Raw genomic sequence first — 20,217 nt, forward strand, 5'->3', positions numbered from 1 at the left:
GTGTGTGGATTTATGTCTAGGTTTTTTATTTAATCACATTGATCAACCTGTTTTATTTCTACAGTTCCATAGTACAGCCTGAAATCAGGGATGCTGATTCCCCTGGTGTCCTTTTTTGTACAGGCTGCAAAAGTGCTCTTAAGTGGGGAGCCAACTCTAACCTGACCGAACTGTTTCCCCTGCTACCTTCGTTCCTCTAGTATATTCTCATATCATTTCTCTTCCTTTTTGTATATTTCAGCATTTTTACTGTGATGATGTGTATATTTTGGAGTTTATAGAGCTTCTGGTATATATATTTTCTTCTTTTTTCTTTTTTTTGGAGCTGGGGACCCAGGGCCTTGCGCTTGCTAGGCAAGCGCTCTACCACTGAGCTAAATCCCCAACCCCTATATTTTTTATTTGTGATAATTTCAGTATCTCTTTGAATTTTTTTCTGTTCTATCCTTCTCTTTCTTATGTATGTTTGTGCATGCATTTTTTTTATGTAAAGTTTATTCTTGGAACCATTTCCAAAGATTACATTTATACACACACACAGACACACACACACACAGACACACATACACACACATACACACACACACACACACACACACACACACACATGTTTATCGTTTGTTTGTTTTTAGAGACAATGTCCTGGAACTCTTGAATCCTCTTGCTTGATTCAGTATATATTTATAGAACTGTCTAAAAGTCCCTTTTTCCATACCCCTCACCGTCAGTTATAGTATATATTGAAGCTTGCTTTCATGCCCGTCCCTCCCTTTAAGTAACCACTTTTCTAAAATAGTTTTTGTTATTATTCCCTTAATGTTCTCTGTGCTTTCATTGCATGTGTATTTAGCTCTACACAATATCTAATTAATGTGTATTTTCTGCCTCTTACATTTTCTGTCCAGTGGTGTGTTCATAACCATCCAGTTAGCTTTTTATATCTTACTTGGCCTGGCAGTCCAGTACATGGATACATGGCAGTCTACATAAGTTAGCTTCTGAATTTTATTTAAACAGCTTTATGAAGTATAACTTATTTGCATACAAAGTAACATTAATAATATAATTTTCATACACATAAAATTATTTTAATCATGTTCATTTTGTATTACCCTTGATATAAATTCTATCATGAATCCATTTGCTTAAAATACCAGGTTTTTTTCTTTGTTTTAAGTTATTTGCTTTTGAAATAGTCTCACTGTGTAGTCTTCACTGTCCAGAAACGCTTTACATAGACCAGTCTAACTTCAAATGAATAGAGATCTACCTGTCTCTGCCTCTTGGTGCCACTTAGAGGTGTACACCATTGTGCCTAGTGGTGTCAGTAGTTTTTAGTGTATTTGCAGAGTTGTGTGATCATTACTAGTATATAATTTTAGATTTCCTTACTATCTAAAGCAGTGGATATTCATTAATAGTCACTTTTCATTTCTCTCATCTTTCTTCATCCTCAGCTTGATATAGCCTTATCTACTTTGTTTCTGTAGATTTCTATAGGTCTTTCATATAATCATACAGGATAGGTGACTACTGTCTTGTAGCATAACTTTTTATAATTACCTGTGGTTTAGCATGTACATGATGGGCCTTTAAATTATGGACTTTTTCCCCTATTGCTTTGTGTTTAAGAACTCATACTATTAGTAAAACAAAAATTGGGTCTTGTGTTAATCTTTCATTGAAGTTCTGGAGGAAAACCAAAAGGACTGTCATTATTAAAGTGTAATTGAGAACCTTTGAGAGTACAGCCCCACACTTGAAGGCCTCACAATGTAGTTGGGTAGAAATGACAAACTATTCATAAGACTACGATGATATTACAAGAGTATAAGCAGAATCCTAAGAAATGCAGGAAGGAAACGGTTCATTCCTTGGGAGCTGACATATTATAGATACTGTGAAGTGAATGACATTTGATTTGAGGCTGGGCTCTGAAGTTACTAAGATTTCAGGAAGTGAGTGTTGGTAGAGGGAAGAAGGCTTTCTACCCAGAGGTGCAGCAGAAGAAAGGACAGCGCTTTTCCTGGGACATTTGTTTTTCTGTTCTGTTTCGTTTTTAGGTTTTCTTTTGCGATGCGGTTGTACTCTGTAATTTTGGAACTTACTGTATAGCCTGTTAGCCTTAAGCTTGGGACACTCCTTTCTCAGCTTCTCCAGTGCTGTGTTTAGGTGCCAGTTACTACACCTGGCTTATAGGAACTTTTGAGAACTGAATTGGGCCTCCATAATATTGTGTGGGTCAGGCTCATTGTTTAGCTGTTTGGTTGGGAAGCACTGGGAAAGTAGGCAAGGATAAGACACAAATGTGTTTGTGTTTTACTGTTTAAACACTAGACTGGAAGTGAGATTGTGTGAAGGTAGTTGCTACTTCCTAGGTATGATGTGATAGCATGATACCATGCTCACAGCATGAAAAGAGATGAATGGGAAAGCATTTTAGGTTAAACTGACAGAACTTGTTAGTGTAAATGGTGAGAGATGTGATGAAGATGGCTCCCTTGACCTTGCTTGAATATGTCAGTGATCTTACATAATTAGAGTTAGAGGCGGTTTATACTTTAATGGGAACATTTCATTTGATTCTGTTTGTACTTCCAGTTCTGAAATTAAATCGGTTCATATTGTGCATAGTACCTGCCATATTTAGATCTGCACAATCAAAATATTGCTTATCACTTCTTCATAGCCAAAAGAATGCAATGGTGTGAAGATTCCAGTTGATGCCAGTAAACCTAATCCAAATGATGTGGAGTTTGATAATCTGTATTTGGATATGAATGGAATCATCCATCCCTGTACTCATCCTGAAGACAAGTATGTAATCCATTTTTGCCATTGATAGCACACGTTACAGAAGCACTACATTCTATTACATTGTCTGCTTATCATTATAGACCAGCACCAAAAAATGAAGATGAAATGATGGTTGCAATTTTTGAGTACATTGACAGACTTTTCAATATTGTAAGACCAAGAAGACTTCTCTATATGGCAATAGATGGAGTGGTAAGTGCTAAAAAGGAATTGATTTAGAAGCCTCTATTTTTGTTGCTATTTTCTGAATATCTCAGTGAAAGTCAGCTGAATTGTAAAAAAATATTGACTGTGGTTAATTTCAAAAAGAAAAGTCTCATACTTCAATAATTCATTGACATTTTCTTTTGTCATTTTACTATGCAATGCTATGGATTACTGATTGATGAACTTCCCCTTTAAAGTGACATAGACAGTAAATTTAGATACTTAGAAGTACTAAGTGACACATACAAAGGTGTTGGGAGAAGAGGCAGTTTGGATTTACTATGGGATAAAAAGTGAAGGTTAGAAATGATGTATGGATTTGCTTGGAAATATTTTGAATAGCATTATGTAAACATGAGATATATGTTTTTAGGCACCACGTGCCAAAATGAACCAGCAGCGTTCAAGGAGGTTCAGAGCATCTAAGGAAGGAATGGAAGCCGCAGTTGAGAAGCAGCGAGTCAGAGAGGAAATACTTGCAAAAGGTAAGGAGGATATATCTTTAAGTTGGACTTTCCCCCTTTTCTGCAGTTCCCAGTGCTTTAAAATTTCTGTTGGATACCTAGGTTAGAGCTAAGTTTCAGAAGAAAGTTGGAGAGGGATGCTGAGGCCAACTGGAACTGCTTCTTCAACCCAGTGTGTGTGGTGTGACCTTTGGTTGGTTTTATCAGGTTTATCTGTTGGTGTGTGCTACCCACAGCAGTATAGTAGATAGAAAAGCCCCCCCCCCACTTTTTTGTTACTAATTCGCATTTTATATCAGGAAAAAAAGATGTCATGAGCTATTTAATTTGCTTGAAAGTATGTAAGTATATATAGCTATTTTAACCATGGCTTGTAATTAAGATTCCCTTTGCCTCTTTCCCCGAGACAGGGTTTCTCTGTAGCCCTGGCTGTCCCTGAACTCACTGTGTAGTCCAAGCTGGCCTTGAAGTCAGATCTATGTGACTCTGCCTCCTGAGTGCTGTGATTAAATACATGTACCACTATCACCAGCTGTAGTTATGACTCTCTTACAGCTTGTTTCTGTTAGAATATTTTAATGATTTATTGAGAATTGTTGTCAAAATTAAAACCATTAACCAATGCTTATGTTCTCTTACAGAGAAAGGACCTCATGATTTTTATGTTTCTGTGTTGTAGAATCTTTTGTGTGTTATGTATTTTTTGACAGTCTTAATAAAACAGTGGTTTTCAGTCTGTGGGTTGCACAGACTCTTTTGGGGCTTGAAAGACTCTTTTACAGGGGTCTGCATACCAGATACCCTGCATATCAGATATTTCCTAACTGGCAAAATATAGTTAAGAAAGTAACAATGAAAATAATTTTATGGTGGGGTCAATCCAACATGAGGAACTATTACAGGGTCGCACCAAAGAAGGTTGAGAACTGCTAAGTTAAAGCTTATTAAATTGAAGGGGAGAAATGCTGTTTTCTTCTCAGAGAGCAGATCATCTTTTTCTTAAGTTATAACATCTTTCTTTCATATTTACATTTTTTGTTACTCTTCTGCCTTAATATTGATTAATTTATTCAGTTTTTAAGGGGAAAACAAAACATTGCCTCTTTTGTCTAGGTGGCTTTCTTCCTCCAGAAGAAATAAAAGAAAGATTTGACAGCAACTGTATTACACCAGTAAGTAGTCTCAGGCTTTGCTAGCTACTGCTAACTCTTAAATGATAGGTTAATTTCTTTCTTTCTATCATTTTAGGGAACTGAGTTCATGGACAATCTTGCTAAATGCCTTCGCTATTACATAGCTGATCGTTTAAATAATGACCCCGGGTGGAAAAATTTGACAGTAAGTTTCACACTTTGGTACTTCAGAAAGATGAGAGTGATCATTCGAGGCTGTACTTTGATATGACTGGTATTATTTATCCCTTTCCTCCGGTAAAATGCTAGTTGACTGTCAGAGAAAAGAGAAGCCTTCTCAGTTATTGGAAATGGGTTGCCTTGCATGGTCAGATTTTATATAGCTGAATTTTCTCTTAATGCTAGTTTTGTTCTCTTACCTCACTGTTAAGCTGTAAAATGGGATTCATAATTTAAAAAAAAATACAGATAAGAATATAGCTTTTAACTAGAAAGTAGGTTTGTCATTAGAAATCAAAATGTAGCAAAATAAAGTTGTGAGACTGTATTTACAAATGGATAGTTCTCATGAAGTCTTTAAGTAAAACTGAGTGAACCTTTCTGTTATTGTAGCTTAAGGAGTATTTTTCTTTAATTAGACTTAGTAATTAGACTGGATAACTCTTTCGTTGATGATTGGTGCTGTATCCTTTGTAGTAAGTAGTTAGAGCTTGTGAACTGGTGAGGAATCACTCTGTTCTTTTCCGTCCTTGTGTTTAGTTAGCAGTGCTGTATCCTTAGTGTTCAACACATACCTTCTTTAGTTGTTGTCCCACCTACTAATACACATTGAGGAAATTGTCTGTTTTTTCCTCTTTGTTCATAGAAACTGGGGCGGTGAACTAAACATAGAAAACCTTTTTTAATAGGTTATATTATCTGACGCTAGTGCGCCTGGTGAAGGAGAACACAAAATCATGGATTACATTAGAAGACAAAGAGGTAAAATTCAAAAGTGTTTGATGATAATGAATATAACTCAGGCCAGGGGATGTAGCTTAATGGTAGAAGATTTACTTAGTACATGCAGGACCTTGGGTTTTGTCCTAGCGCTGACTGAAAACAATTAAGAAGACCATTAGCTAGAAAATACTTGGCAAGTTGTGGTACTTCTGTTGTGGGTGGTATGTTTCTATAAATACATGTTTCTTTTCTTTTTTAGCCCAGCCTAACCATGACCCAAATACTCATCATTGTTTATGTGGAGCTGATGGTAAGTTTGTTCTTGGTTTAAACCAGAGTATGTTAAGTGGGGTATTGTGTGGCGGGTATTTCAGGGTGGGTTGACAATTCTCAGGTGTCTTGCTTGAGTTTAGAAGGAACCACTGTTGATTTGTTGTTTTACTGTGGTCAGTTAACCTGTGATGAATTTTTTTTTTTGTTGTCGTTTTGTTTTTAAAACTTTAAATGTGTGTCATTGACTTTATTGTGGACAGTTTCCCACATAATCCCTAGTGGTGTTTTATTATTGTAAGTCCATGTCTCTGAATGACTTTATAGTAGAAAACTACTATTGGATGGCTTTTTGGTTTTCCTGCCTATGTTCTTTGTTCTGTGGGACTTTTTCTTGTTGTCATTGTTTAGTAGTACTTTGATTATGGTATAGGATCCATCCAAAATACCATTCATTTGTTGTTTTCTTATTGATAGCTGATCTCATTATGCTTGGTCTTGCTACACATGAACCTAACTTCACCATAATCAGAGAAGAATTCAAACCAAATAAACCTAAACCATGTGCTCTTTGTAATCAGTTTGGACACGAGGTCAAGGACTGTGAAGGTTTGCCCAGAGAAAAGAAGGGGAAGGTAAGAGCTTTAAGATAGACATACCCTATTTGAAAAGTCTGTTACCATAGGAAAATATGCATACTGCCACACAGCATACCATTTCAACAGTTTTAGAATGTGCATTAACCACCAACTTTATTCAAACTACTTCATAAAAATATTTCACAGAAATGTAGCTTGTGGAAGAATCTGAAGTAAGCCTGCATTCACAAACTTGCACACACTCAATTCCTTCTACTTTACATTTTTATAATGTAATTTTTGTTTCCATGAAGGTAAGTTCCCGTAGATAATGGTGTGTATTAAGTGTGAATTGTTTATGGAAGATATTTTAAATGATTACTATTTCCTTTGAAGGAACTACATATATATTACACATCATGATACTTTACCGTTTTATGTTTATCTGAGTTACTTGGTTGGTTAAGACCCTTCCACACGGGTTTCTTGGGGAAAACTGAAAAACAGTTAAATATAGTATTCTATGTGATTTTGGACAGACAGCAGAAAAGCGAAATATACAATGATCTGAGTAAACCCTCACAGAAGGGGCAGAGGAATATACATACTGTATCAGAATACTGATACTGGGGGACAGAGGTGAGGGAGGGGTTGGCAAACAGGCCTTTCATGGTTACCTATGAGTTAGAAGTTTTTTTTTTTTTTTTTAAGGTTTTAATTTAAGGGAGAGAGAGAGGCAGGCAGACAGACACAGAAAGATAGACACAGAGAGAGAGAGAGACAGAGACAGACAGACAGACAGAAATAGATACCAGAGATAGACATCCGTTTTGACCTGACATGGGTGTTAGAAACTGAACTTGGGTTCATTGAAAGAATGTCAACTGCTCCTAACCACTGAGCCATCTCTCCAGCTCCTTTTATATTTTCTAAAAGGAAAGTAAAAGTATTCTAGAATATGAATATTCATCTGTATATGTCTCCCCAAATATAAAATATTCACTGCCCTTCATACCAAATAATTGCCCACTTCTGATCTAAATGTGATTTTTTTTCCCCCCCCGGAACTGGGGACTGAACCCAGGACCTTGCGCTCGCTAGGCAAGCGCTCTACCAGTGAGCTAAATCCCCAACTAGATGTGATTATTTTAAAAAGGTTTGGTGAACTTTTAAATTTTTAGTGCTTAAATATTAAGTGGTTCTTAAATTAGAAAAACTCTTTAAGATTTGCATGACTGAAAAATTGCAGGAATAGGCTGGACACAATCTCCATTTCTTTCCTACAGCATGATGAACTTGCAGATAGTCTTCCTTGTGCAGAAGGGGAGTTCATCTTCCTTCGGCTGAATGTCCTTCGAGAGGTACGTTTCAATGGTTTTTAGAACTGGCACTCATAAAGCATCTTCTTTCCATTGCTTTGATATTAACCTTCTTTTCTTGTAGTATCTGGAACGAGAGCTCACCATGGCCAGCTTACCGTTCCCATTTGATGTGGAGAGGAGCATCGATGACTGGGTGTTCATGTGCTTCTTTGTGGGGAATGATTTCCTTCCTCACTTGCCGTCACTAGAGATTAGGTGTGTGTATTTGTGGGATGTGTCAGGGACTGTTTCAGCCTTCTCGACTTCAAAGAGCCCATTGGTTTTAATGAATAATATTTGTCTCCTGGTGGCAGGGAAGGTGCAATTGATCGTTTGGTTAACATATACAAAAACGTGGTACACAAAACTGGGGTAAGTTTATTCTTGAATAATTTAAAAACAAAAATATTTGGTTTTTTAAGAGGATCATTTTACATGTATTTTATCACTTACAGGGTTACCTTACAGAAAGTGGTTATGTCAATCTACAAAGAGTACAGATGATCATGTTAGCAGTTGGTGAAGTTGAGGATAGCATTTTTAAAAAGAGAAAAGATGATGAGGTAAATACATTGTAGTAGCTGAAATTGATCCTGTCTTTCCTAGGCTGTGATGTACTTTTTACCTGTCTGAGTGTGTTATGCTGCCCCTGCTGTAATCTCAAACCTAGTTCTTGGTTATTTTATAACGGCTGGGATACTTGCTGTGTGAAACCGTGTATTGTACATTATTTGAGTTGTGTTGCAGGTTTTCTTTTCCTAATCTTATTTCAGGTATAAATCCAAAAACCTGAAGCCTAAGTTGGCTTTGAACTAGTGGCTATCATGTTTTTTTAAGAATTATTTATACTCTAGAAACAGGGTTATGTCTTAGGAGTTTGTATTCCAGGAGTCCAGGTGTAGAGGTCTGAGTTGGATGGCATGAGCTAGGGCAGAATGGCGGCAAAATGGAGGCCCTGTGGAGGGTAGTGCCTCTAAGGTAAATTAAAACATTAAGGAAGAAAATAAGTAATGAAGCACTTTGAAATTGCTTATGGAGGATCCACAAGTGCTTGTGGAGGAGTCCAAGTTTCTATTTTGGGCAATTCAGAATTTGTTGATACCATTCACCGAATATTGGGGCGAGGGACAGATACAAAATGAAGTACATTTTGGAGATGAGTATGGGATGACTACAGAATGTCTGACATGGGGCAAGTCTTGAAAACAATTTTAGAACCTTGGTTGATGGAAGGAGTTACTTGAAGCCAAGAGTGGGAATGTGAAATTCTATGGGCTTGTGTGGAGTGAAAGTGCCCCCATAAAAACACTGGGAACATTGACCATTGCTAAGAGTAAGGAATCAGTTATAGAGAGGCAGAAGGAGATCCCTAAATAGAAAAGAAGCTACAGTTTAGAATGACTTAGTCATGCTATCTAAGGCTTGACCAGGGGTGCAAAACCTCAGGAAGCTGGTAGGCTGGAGGGGCAGCAACCTAGAGGCAGAGGGATTGAAGATTGATGGTAGGGGTAGTAAAGGAGGAGACTAGAATGGGGCAATGAGCTGATAGTAGCTCCTTAAAGAGAAAGAAACTTTTGTAAGCTGAGTTGATAAAAAGACAAATGGCTGTATTGAGCAAATAGCAAGTAATAATTATATTGTTCCTGTGTTTTTAACTCTGTGTACCACAGTTATTCTCTCTTAGTTGTAGGGCTTTGGACCTTTCTTATATCAACTTGACTTGACTACGCATTTTTTTCCAATTGTCTTCAGTATTAGTCAAGTTTTCTTTTTTTCTTCTTCTTTTCTTTTTTTTTTTCCCCGGAGCTGGGGACTGAACCCAGGGCCTTGCGCTTGCTAGGCAAGCACTCTACCGCTGAGCTAAATCCCCAACCCCCAAGTTTTAGTATCTACTAGAGCATCTGTTTTGGAGTTGGTTGTTGTTGTTATTATATTTGTGTGTGTGTGTGTGTGTGTGTGTGTTTGACTATATCTTTAACACTTACAGTGTTTTCACTTTATTGCTATTGATACATAATAATGTATATGATGTTACAGCTTGGTATAAAAACGCCTTGGAAAAGCAGTCTTTATATGTGCTACAGTGCTAACTTACCATTAAAGGACAAGGGATTTGCTTTCTACTTTAGTGTTTTAGATGTAATAATGATTTCTTGCTGACCTAGCTGAGAAAGCATTTTAAGCTTTGGTGTCCCTGAAGTCATACTGTCTTTTCTCATGGTTGCACAGCAGGAGAAACATCAGTTTCAGTATGAAACTTCCAGAAAGTTTGTTTGTGGCTTTTGGTAAATCCATGAAGGTGTTCATAGCACATAGAAGAATTCAAGACCAGTTCACACCAGTGGTTGTTTTGTTTATGTGTGACTACCAGCCCTTAGGGCCATATATTCAGCAGGCAGTAGAATGAAAGTCTTCAGAAAAGGATGTGTTAGTACTTATTAAAATTGAGCAGTTAAGCCTAAATTGTGATGCTGTATAGTTTATGAGTTTTGGAATCCTTAGTATGAGCAGCCTAGCTATGTGCTAGTGTTTTGATTGCCAGTAATAAGGCAGTAGACAAAGAGTTGACAAAAATTTCTGCCCTCTGAGAGCTTTTATTCTTTAGGGGAAGATCGACAGCAACCATAGTAGCCAGCTCAACCTTGTAATGTGATAGACTTTTAAAAGCCATTAAGATAAAAACTAGTTGAGACAGTATCTGGCAAAGTAGTAATGGCAAGATTGTACAGCGAGAGGCTTTACTGACAGATAAGTGAATAAAGACACGGATAGTGTTAAGGTGTATGCCACGTAGATGTTTAAAGGAAGCACTTAAAACCCAGAGAATAGCTCTGGACAGGAGCTGCCTTGTATGTACACTGACCAGTAAGGGGCAAGCAGAATATAGCAGTAGGAGAGGAGGCAAGACGGTGAGAGTATTGGTGTGAAGTTCTGAAAAGTGATAAGAGGGCTAGATCTAGGTACCCCTATAGGCTATTTTAAGTACTTAGCTTTATTATATACCAAAGGGAGGTTCTAGATAGAAAACTGATAAGATCTGATTTTTCTCCTACCTTGCTTTGATTAACTATGGAGAGCATATTTCATGCAGATGAGGTCGGCACACGTTTTGAAAGCAGTGCAATGGGGCTGGCCAATGGGCTGCATGTAGGTTATAAGAGAGAAATGAGGTGTCAAGAATGACCACAGGGTATTTCCAAGCAGTTAGAAAGTGAAGCATCTCCTCTAAGAAAGGTTAGGGTGCAGGAAAATCTTAGAAGTAGAGATGAAAATTCCATTTTGGACGCGTTTAGTTCAAAGTACCCAGATGGAGATTTTGAAGTGGAAGAGGTCCTGGTTATTAACATATGGACAGTGTTTAAAGCCAAGAGAGCAGATGCTCATTCCCATTGGAAGAGAAAAGTGAAGAGGTCCAAGTACTGAGCTCAAGGGAACAATAAAATTGAGCAAAGGCAAGTAGTGAGAGTAGAAGAGAGCCAGGTAAAGGATGTGATTCAAGGAAGTTCTGAAAAGGACTGAGAAATTTCACAGTCTACAGCTGGCTTAGATAGAAACTTTGTAGAGAGGGAGGAGGAAAGCTTGATTACAGAAATCAATGGGGGAGCCAGCTAGATATAGCTCAGTGGGTAAAGGCACTTCTGTCAAGCCTCATGACCTTCAGATTTCTAGACTCCACATGGTAGGAGAGAACAGACTCCCTGAACTTGCTTGTTCTCTAACTTGCCTGGAGCGCGTACACACTCATCCACACCCTTCTCTCTGGCTTGGATTTCCAGAACCACAGAAATAAGTCAAAGAAGAAAAAACTTAGCAGTTTCCATACCATTGGAGGTTTCATAGGCTCATCCTGGGTCCATGTTAAACCCTTCTCCTGAGCTGGGTGTGGTGATGAATGTCTTTAATCCCAGCAGAGGCAAGTGGATATCTGAGTTCTAGGGCAGCTTGGGCTACACAGGGAAGCTGTCTTGAAAACTACCACCAATAAAACCCATCTCCAGGATAGAAAACACCAATTTCAGATCTCATTAAAGTTTTGTATTGCACTTGGCAGGATACACTTAGAAGAGATACAAGTACATCTGCCTGGGGTAGCCACCAGTACTTGTACCTGCTGGCTTTTCTCTGTTTTAGGCCACAGCAGCAGCCGTGAGCACTGTATTATTGTTTTACTTTGCTAAGTATGGGTTTGCAAACCTGTGGAATAGACCATCATTAACTGGGGACAATGTCATCCCCAAATCGCAGAAAGTCAAAATCACACCTGTTCTTTGAGAAGAGAGAAAAAGAACCCTACCCTGTACATTAATGTGGCCCCGAATAAACATTAGATCTGAATTCCCTTTTTTCTGTTGATAGCTTTCTAGATGATACCAATCAGTCTTTGTGGGATCCCACTTCTTTCTTGCCTGTGGTTCTTGTGGTTTATGCTAGAATTAGGAGTGAGAGCCTTCAGTAATGTAGCAGAGTGTGTTTATTCAGCTGTCTTGTAGAGGTTTTAAATGGCAGTTATATTTAACAACTTAGGATTCGTAATTTATTTAACTTGTATTTTCTCCATATTGAAAGATGTATTCCATTCGAGGTAAAGCTAAGATCTTTGTCATAGCTTTTATATTTTCCTGAAAATGTATTTTTAAGATCTTAAAACTTTAAGAATAGTTATTTGTATTTAAGGTCAGTTTTTCTGCCCATCTAGAGTTCTCTCCCCCCACCCCTTCTGTCCCCGTATGTGTGTGAGATTCACAGAAGTTATATTGCTGAAGACCATGCATGTGTCCAATAAAGGTTGAACACACACACATATGGAGAGAGAGAGAGAGAGAGAGAGAGAGAGAGAGAGAGAGAGAGAGAGAGAGAGAGAGAGGCAGAGAGGCAGAGAGGCAGAGAGGTGCCCAGTATTGTCATGTACCCAGATAAATGGTCTTTCACATCACTCCTGCTAATGTTTAACTCTGACATTTTTGTGTAATTATTTGACAGAATATGTGGATTTTATACTTTTAGGACAGTTTTAGAAGACGACAGAAAGAAAAAAGAAAGAGGATGAAGGTGAGTTTTTAATTTTAATCATATGAGATTGGCCATAGCTTAACTTTTTTGGAGGACATTATTCAGTACAGTGTTCCTTATTCAGTCAAGAATATCCGTATCCAACCAGCTTTCTTGGAACTGGCAAAAGAATATTAGGATCTCTGTTTCTCTGTGTTTCTGTCTGTGCCTCACCACCCCCTGCTCCTGTGTGTATGAGAGAGAGAGAGAGAGAGAGAGAGAGAGAGAGAGAGAGAGAGAGAGAGTGAGTGTGTGTGAGCGTGTGTGTATATGTGTGTTGAGATAGGAAATATTTGTATGTGTATAGCCTAAGCTGATCATGAGTCCTCCTGTGTTGGTTTAAGTGTAAAGACTAGTATGTGCCATCCTTTTCTTTAAATATCTGGTTCATTTTTTTAGGAAGCCCTTCTTATGCTTTGGAGTCAGTGTTCTACCTGATAGAAAGTAGGCAGCAAGTGGCACTTGGCTATTAGACTTTTTTGTAAAAATAAGGTAGTTTTTGAAATAAGAACAGTTGGCCCTTTGCTTTTTCTTGGAAGTTACTATACTCACTTTCTCTTCTCTCATCTTTGTCAGATTAATTCTCTTAGAATGTGGCTTTTTAAGCTTTGTTTCTCAGCTCTGAAATCTCTTTAGACTCCTCAACCCCTTCAGAATTCAATTCTACCTTGGTTTTAGTCTAACCATCTATTATCCCCTGCTGTCTTCCAAATTCACCTATGTGTGTGTTTAGTGTTTCCTTCATTTCATCCACTTGCACATCTGCCTTTGTTACTCTCTCCAGTCATACACAAGGCCTCCCTTGTTGGCTTTGCTCCTAGTGTTGACCAGTTCTTTCTCTTAGTTTGCTGTTGCTTGTCTGTCTGTGATTCTATACTTAAGTGCATAAAATTTTATAACCACTTCCTTCTCCACCCCTCCCCACCAGATGGAGTTTCTTACCAGATGGAGTTTCAAACTTGTTACTGAGCAGTATCTGGAAATTGAAAGGGAAAGATGTTAAGATGCTTAGCATTGCATCTGGTTCAAGAGGACTGTCTTAGTTAGGGTTATTATTGCTGTGGTGAAGCACCATGACCAAAAGCAATTCAGGGAGGAAAAGGTTTATTTCACTCACAGTTCCATATAACAGTTTATCATCAAAAACAGTAAGGGCAGGAACTTGGAGGTGGAGCTGATGCAGAAGCCATAGAGAGAGGGGTACTGCTTATTGGCTTGCTCCACATGGCCTGCTCAGCTTTCTTACAGAACCCAAGACCACCCACAATGTACTGGGCCCTCCACTACCAGTCACTAAGAAAATGCCTTACAGGCTTGTCTACAGCTGGGTCCTATGTAGGAGCATCTTCTCAATTGAGGGGCTCTCTTTTCAGATGATTCTAGCTTGTGTGTCAAGTTGACATAAAACTACCCAGCACAAGCGTAGTATTATGTGTACTTTAGGGCAAAGTTATGAAGTATTACAGATTGTTGCTTAGAAGGTACAAGTAACCCTGTGATGTTAATGGGAATTCATGTAGTTTTCAATTAGTGTAGTAGTAAAGAACTCAATAAAGTAAGAACTATTCCATTGTCCTCTTTGTTTCCTGTTACTAACTGTGTTATAATTTAATTTTCTATTTATATTAGAGAGATCAACCAGCTTTTACTCCTAGTGGAATATTAACACCTTACGCTTTGGGTTCAAGAAATTCTCCAGGTTGTCAAGTAGCCAGTAATCCAAGACAAGCCGCCTATGAAATGAGGATGCAGAGTAACTCTGTAAGTGGCTTACTACTTCTGTGTGGTGTTGAGTGGTGAACGTTGGATCCTTTTATAATTGTGTTTAAGGTTTTGTTTTACAGAGTTTTCCCAACATCATTTAACTTTATGAAATCTACCCTTCTCAAGATGAAAATCACTAAATGAAGTGAAAAAGTATATGGGGTAGTCAGCACATAACAAGCAAATAGAAAGAGAGAGTCAAGTGGCTGTGGTGTTCCTGTAATACAAGTGATCCATAGCTGCTCTTCTCTATCCTGAGACGCCAAGTGGTGGGTGAGGCTAGAGATATGACTCGGATACCAAAATGTCTCAGGGCTGAGGCTAAAGAGAATAGTGACTTAGACAGTTGATACACATGTCACCCAAATAGATGAGGCTTAAAAATAGTGATCGTTTATTGGTTGATTAACTACTTGTGCAAGGCAGGCAGAATGCTAGTCAGTAATCATTGACATACATGATTTAGCTAATATTTGTTACACCATCTAAAGAGAACGTCATTCTCAGTGTAAGGTGAAATTCATAGGAGTTATATTGCTGAAGACCATACATGTGTCCAATAAAGGTTGAACTTGGTATCCCAGACTCTGATCTGTCTGAGATAATGTCACTCTCATTTCTAAATACAACGATGCTTTTCTACACTAATATGTTTTGGACACTATAGAGTATAACTTTTAAAATAAATCATGTAATAATTATTGTGTTTGTACATGTGGGTGCTATGAATCATCGTGTACTTATGGAGGTCAGAGGACAGCTTTGTTTTTGGTTTTTACCTTTCACTTTTTTTTTTTTTAAAGACAAGGTCTCACTTGGTAGCCCTGGAAGGTGCTCACTATGTAGACCAGGCTTACTAAGTGCTGGATTAAAGGTGTGTCTGGCCTTTTGCTTCTAGTTGTGAGTTGAACTCAGGTTGTCATGCTGATACAGCAATTGCTTCACTCACTGATCCATGTTTATGGCCTTGGGTACACATTCTTCTGATCAAAACTGCCATGTATATTTGAAAGGAAAGTGCTTTTGAGTTCTATGTGAAGTATAGCTGAACTTTTCTTGGTATGTAGTCTGAACTGTCTTCATGCTAAGGTTTTTGTTTTAATATCACTAAAGCCTTGAGGAGCCTGTGAACTCTCAATTCTAAAGTAGTTCAATTTACATGTAATAATTAATCTGCTGTGATTAACAGAAGGAAAACAAATATGAAAGTATTTTTCCATTATGACAGTTTTGATCATATATCAAGTATAATTGGAAAATATTTTAACATTTTTTGAAATTAAGTACTAAAATATTTATGGTCCTATTGTGTTTTTTTAAATTTGGTACAAAGGAAAACTAATAATCTAAAGTATTATCCAAGTTTTTACAATGGTAATAAAAATTTTTCTATTTTATATGCTGTATTAAAAAATACATGTAAAACGATTTCGCAGTTTTCAGATGGAGTCTCATTAAATTGCTTCTTTCCAGTGTGGTTGGGTATGGCTGGCCATTTAGTATTTGATTGCATTCTCACGAGCTTTGTTTGTGTGTGTTCAATTGTTATCTATTACAGATAATATATACCACATGTGTGGTTTTTCCTTCAGAGGGTTTTTTTTTTTTTTTTTAAGAACTTTACTGTTTGATAGTAGAGAATGGTTGTGAATTATGGTACCAGGAAACTGCCAAAAGAAATCAGGATTTAAATTGAATAACTTTTTTTTCTTTCTTTTTTTTTTTTTGGAGCTGGGGACCGAACCCAGGGCCTTGCACTAGCTAGGCAAGCGCTCTACCGCTGAGCTAAATCCCCAGCCCCTGAATAACTTTTTTATGTCTGTTAAGCTATGTTTCTTTTGAGACAAGTTGTGTCCTAATAATTCTTTGGGTTTGAACATAAGAAGTTCAGTACTTTGTTAACTCTCCTGGGAAGAGGCCTGGTACGGAAGGCGACCAGTCTGCTCTTCGTAGGTGTGTCTGCTCTGTTTAATAGCTTTAAAACTAACTGTCCCACGAGACTTGTTAAGTGGAGGTGCTTGGCTGTACCTTCTTTCGTAGAATGAATAATGAAATCTTCCTGTAATATCATAATTGTCTGCAGAGTCCTTCAATATCCCCTAATACAAGTTTTGCATCTGATGGCTCCCCATCTCCACTAGGAGGACTTAAGAGAAAAGCAGAAGATAGTGATAGTGAGCCAGAGCCAGAGGATAACGTCAGGTAAAGCCTTTTCTTTGGGTAACACTTTGTTAGCGCATTCTGAAAGACATGCGGTCTAATTAATGCTATTTAGCTTACAGCAGCAATGCCTTTAGATTCTTGCCTGTGATCTTTTTATCCAGCAGTAATTAATGTGGAGAGTGAGAATAATCACTAATTCCAGGGAGATGTGTAAGCTATTGCTGTTAAACCCAAGTATCTAGATTAGTATGCAGGCAGCTTTCTGTCTTCCAAACCACTATCCCTCAGAGACCAAACACTAGATTGACTAGATACGAATCTTTAACTCCGACGATATGATCTGAATGTTACTGTTAGAGATTAAAATTTCTAGGTTGCGTACCTAGAAAGTTCAGATACATTTGGACAATTAATATAGTTTGCCTTAGTATTCTCAGCTGAAATCGTTTCTCCATAAAATAAAATGTGCACAAATCATTTTAAGAGATAATGATTCCTCCTTCCTTCCTTCCTTCCTTCCTTCCTTCCTTCCTTCCTCCCTCCCTTCCTTCCTTCCCTCTCTCCTTCCCTCCCTCCCCCCTCCCTTCTTTCCATTTTACACTCCAGATTTATTCCCCTCCTGGTCCACCCACCCGACCCCACCAGACATCAAAATAAACTCCCTGGGGCCTGAGTCTCTTGAGGATTAGTTGCATCTTCTCTGACTGAACCCAGACCTGGGAGTCCTCTGCTGTCTATGTGTTGGAGGCCTCATCTCAGCTGGTGTCTGCTGCCTGATTGGTGATCCAGTGTCTGAGAGATCTCAGGGGTCCAGGCTAATTGAGACTGCTGGTCCTCTTTCTGGCTCCCCCACTTCCTTAGCTTCCTCCAGTTTTTCCTTAATTCAACTAGAGGAGTCAGCAGCTTCCGTTCATTGGTTGGGTGCACACATCTGAATTTGACTCTTTCAGCTGCTTGTTGGGTCTTTTGGAGGGCAGTCATAATAGGTCTCTTTTTCTGAGTGCTCCATAGCCTCAGTATTGGTGTCAGGTCTTGGGGCCTCCCCTTGAGCTGGATCCCCCTTTGTCCCTCTTGCTGGACCTCCTTTCCCTCAGACTCTTCTCCATTTCCATCCTTGCAGTTCTTTCAGACAGGAACAATTATGGGTCAGGGTTTTGAATGTGGGAGAGCAACCCCATCCCTCATTTGGTGCCCTGTCTTTCTGCTGGAGGTGGGCTCTACACGTTCCCTCTCCCCCACTGTAGGGCCTTTCATCTAGGGTCTGCCCCTTTGAGTCCTGAGAGTCTCTCACCTCCCAGGTCTCTGGTATATTCTGGAGGATTCTCCAACCTCCTACCTCCTGAGGTTGTCTGTTTCCATTCTTTCTACTAGTCCTCGTCCCCTTTCCCTCCCAGATCCCCCCACCCCCACCCCTTCTTCCTCCCAAGTGGGACTGAGGTGTCCTCACTTGGGCCCTTCAGCTTGTTGACCTTTTTGAATTCTGTGGACTATCTTGGGTATTCTGTACTTTATGGCTAATATCCACTTACTAGTGAGTATATAGCATGCATGTCCTTTTGAGTCTGAGTTACTTCACTTAGGGTGACATTTTCTAGTTTCATTTGCCTGCAAAACTCAGAATGTCTTCATTCTTAATAGCTGAGTAGTATTTCATTGTGTAAATGAAGCCACATTTTCTGTATCCATTCTTCTGTGGGACATCTGTGTTGCTTTTAGGTAACACAAATGAAGCCGCTGTGAACATAATGGAACTCATGCCCTGTGGCATGCTGGGGCATCTTTTGGGTATTACTGGATCTTTAGGTACATCTGTTTCAATTTTCTGAGGAACCTTCAGATTGATTTCCAGAGCGATTGTACCAGTTTGCAATCCCACCAGCCAAGAGATAATTATATATTTTTTAAAAAAGAACTATGGAATTGCACATATGTGATTTTGTTGCATGGCAAGGGAGTTTCCTTTTAATTACATATTTAAATTTTGTAGTGGGGAACTTTGATTTTGTAATTGGCTTAGAAATTAGACTTAGAATCATTAAAAAGATCATTACCTTCTCTTATACCTAGGTCCAGATTACCCTCAGCTCCCTGTACAAAGGAAAACAATTTTAAAAATTGTAGCTCACTAAGAATTTAGGGAAATAGTGTGTTTCAAGGTTCAGCAAGGCATGTTTCTTGTACAGGAGATAAAATGTGGGATTTTTTATTTGCGATTAAGGTTTTCTGTAGGTCATATGTGGTGTTTCTTTTTAATATCCTTTAATATCAGATTAGTGAATAATCATGAGATAAACATTTATTTAAACTTTTTACAGTTTCTACTATCTCTGTCACTCCCGGTTTTCATCCTAAAACCATTGATTTTCTTTCTTTCTTTTTTTTTGCCTTAATGTGTTTTGGCCTGGATATATGTGCACCATGTGTATGCCTCATACGTGGAGAGGCCAGAATAGATTGTCAGGTTCCCTGAAATTGAAGTTACAGGTAGTTGTTGGGTGCTGGGATATGAATCTGGGTCTGTAGTGTCAAGGAAATGTTAGAGATCCCCCCCTCCCCGAAAACAGCTAGGAGCCAATCTGATGCAACTTAACAGATCTTTATTCGAGCTAGTTTGGGCCCTTCAGCTTACTGCTAGCACACAGGATGGTTTTGATGGAGAGAGGAACCCCAGATGTGTATTGGAACAGGGCTTTGTATTAGGCAACAAGCAGGGAGTATGCATGCAAGCATCTAATTGGAAAGCTACTGTGGTCTTTAACATAATTGGCTGGTGCTGGGAGTCATATCATAAACTTAATTTCTATTCTTCTCTGCATTGGTGGTCATTAGGTAGGGTATAGGCTTATAACCTGAAGGTGCAGGTTTGTTAGGAATAAACTGGAGGCACTGGTCTTGTTGAGGGTGTAACCTGGAGACTGGTTCTAGGCTTGGGTTTTGTTGGGGGGCAACTTGGAAACTAATGCTAGGTACCAATCTGTTAGTTTACCTGAGTTCAAACTTAGGTCAGGTTCTCCAAAATACAGTCTGAATTTAACAGATTTAGCCTCTCAGGTCTTCTGGAAGAAAAGCCAGTGTGCTTTTTTTTTTTTTTTTTAATTAACTTGAGTATTTCTTATTTACATTTCGAATGTTATTCCCTTTCCCGGTTTCTGGGCCAACATCCCCCTAACCCCTCCCCCTCCCCTTCTTTATGGGTGTTCCCCTCCCCATCCTCCCCCCATTACTGCCCTCCCCACAACAATCACATTCACTGGGGGTTCAGTCTTGGCAGGACCAAGGGCTTCCCCTTCCACTGGTGATCTTACTAGGATATTCATTGCTACCTATGCAGTTGGAGCCCAGGGTCAGTCCATGTATAGTCTTTGGGTAGTGGCTTAGTCCCTGGAAGCTCTGGTTGCTTGGCATTGTTGTTCATATGGGGTCTCGAGCCCCTTCAAGCTCTTCCAGTCCTTTCTCTGATTCCTTCAAC

At 38.8% G+C, this 20,217-nt stretch overlaps 1 protein-coding gene across 2 annotated transcripts in view; it reads left to right on the forward strand.

Moving 5' to 3' along the window:
* Positions 1-20,217, forward strand: part of Xrn2 (5'-3' exoribonuclease 2) — a 72,226-nt gene that overhangs the window by 12,315 nt on the left and 39,694 nt on the right. Inside the window, 15 exon segments of one of the 2 annotated variants that reach the window (NM_001108596.2) lie at positions 2,690-2,817; positions 2,898-3,009; positions 3,398-3,509; positions 4,602-4,660; positions 4,737-4,826; positions 5,530-5,602; positions 5,823-5,873; positions 6,311-6,468; positions 7,698-7,772; positions 7,855-7,988; positions 8,087-8,144; positions 8,228-8,335; positions 12,777-12,821; positions 14,451-14,582; positions 16,669-16,787. In NM_001108596.2, the coding sequence (NP_001102066.2) occupies positions 2,690-2,817; positions 2,898-3,009; positions 3,398-3,509; positions 4,602-4,660; positions 4,737-4,826; positions 5,530-5,602; positions 5,823-5,873; positions 6,311-6,468; positions 7,698-7,772; positions 7,855-7,988; positions 8,087-8,144; positions 8,228-8,335; positions 12,777-12,821; positions 14,451-14,582; positions 16,669-16,787 (1,454 nt within the window). 2 annotated transcript variants of the gene reach the window in all.

This window comes from Rattus norvegicus, chromosome 3, assembly GCF_021556685.1.
Source record: "Rattus norvegicus strain SHRSP/BbbUtx chromosome 3, alternate assembly SHRSP_T2T, whole genome shotgun sequence".
Classification (NCBI taxonomy): Eukaryota; Metazoa; Chordata; class Mammalia; order Rodentia; family Muridae; genus Rattus; species Rattus norvegicus.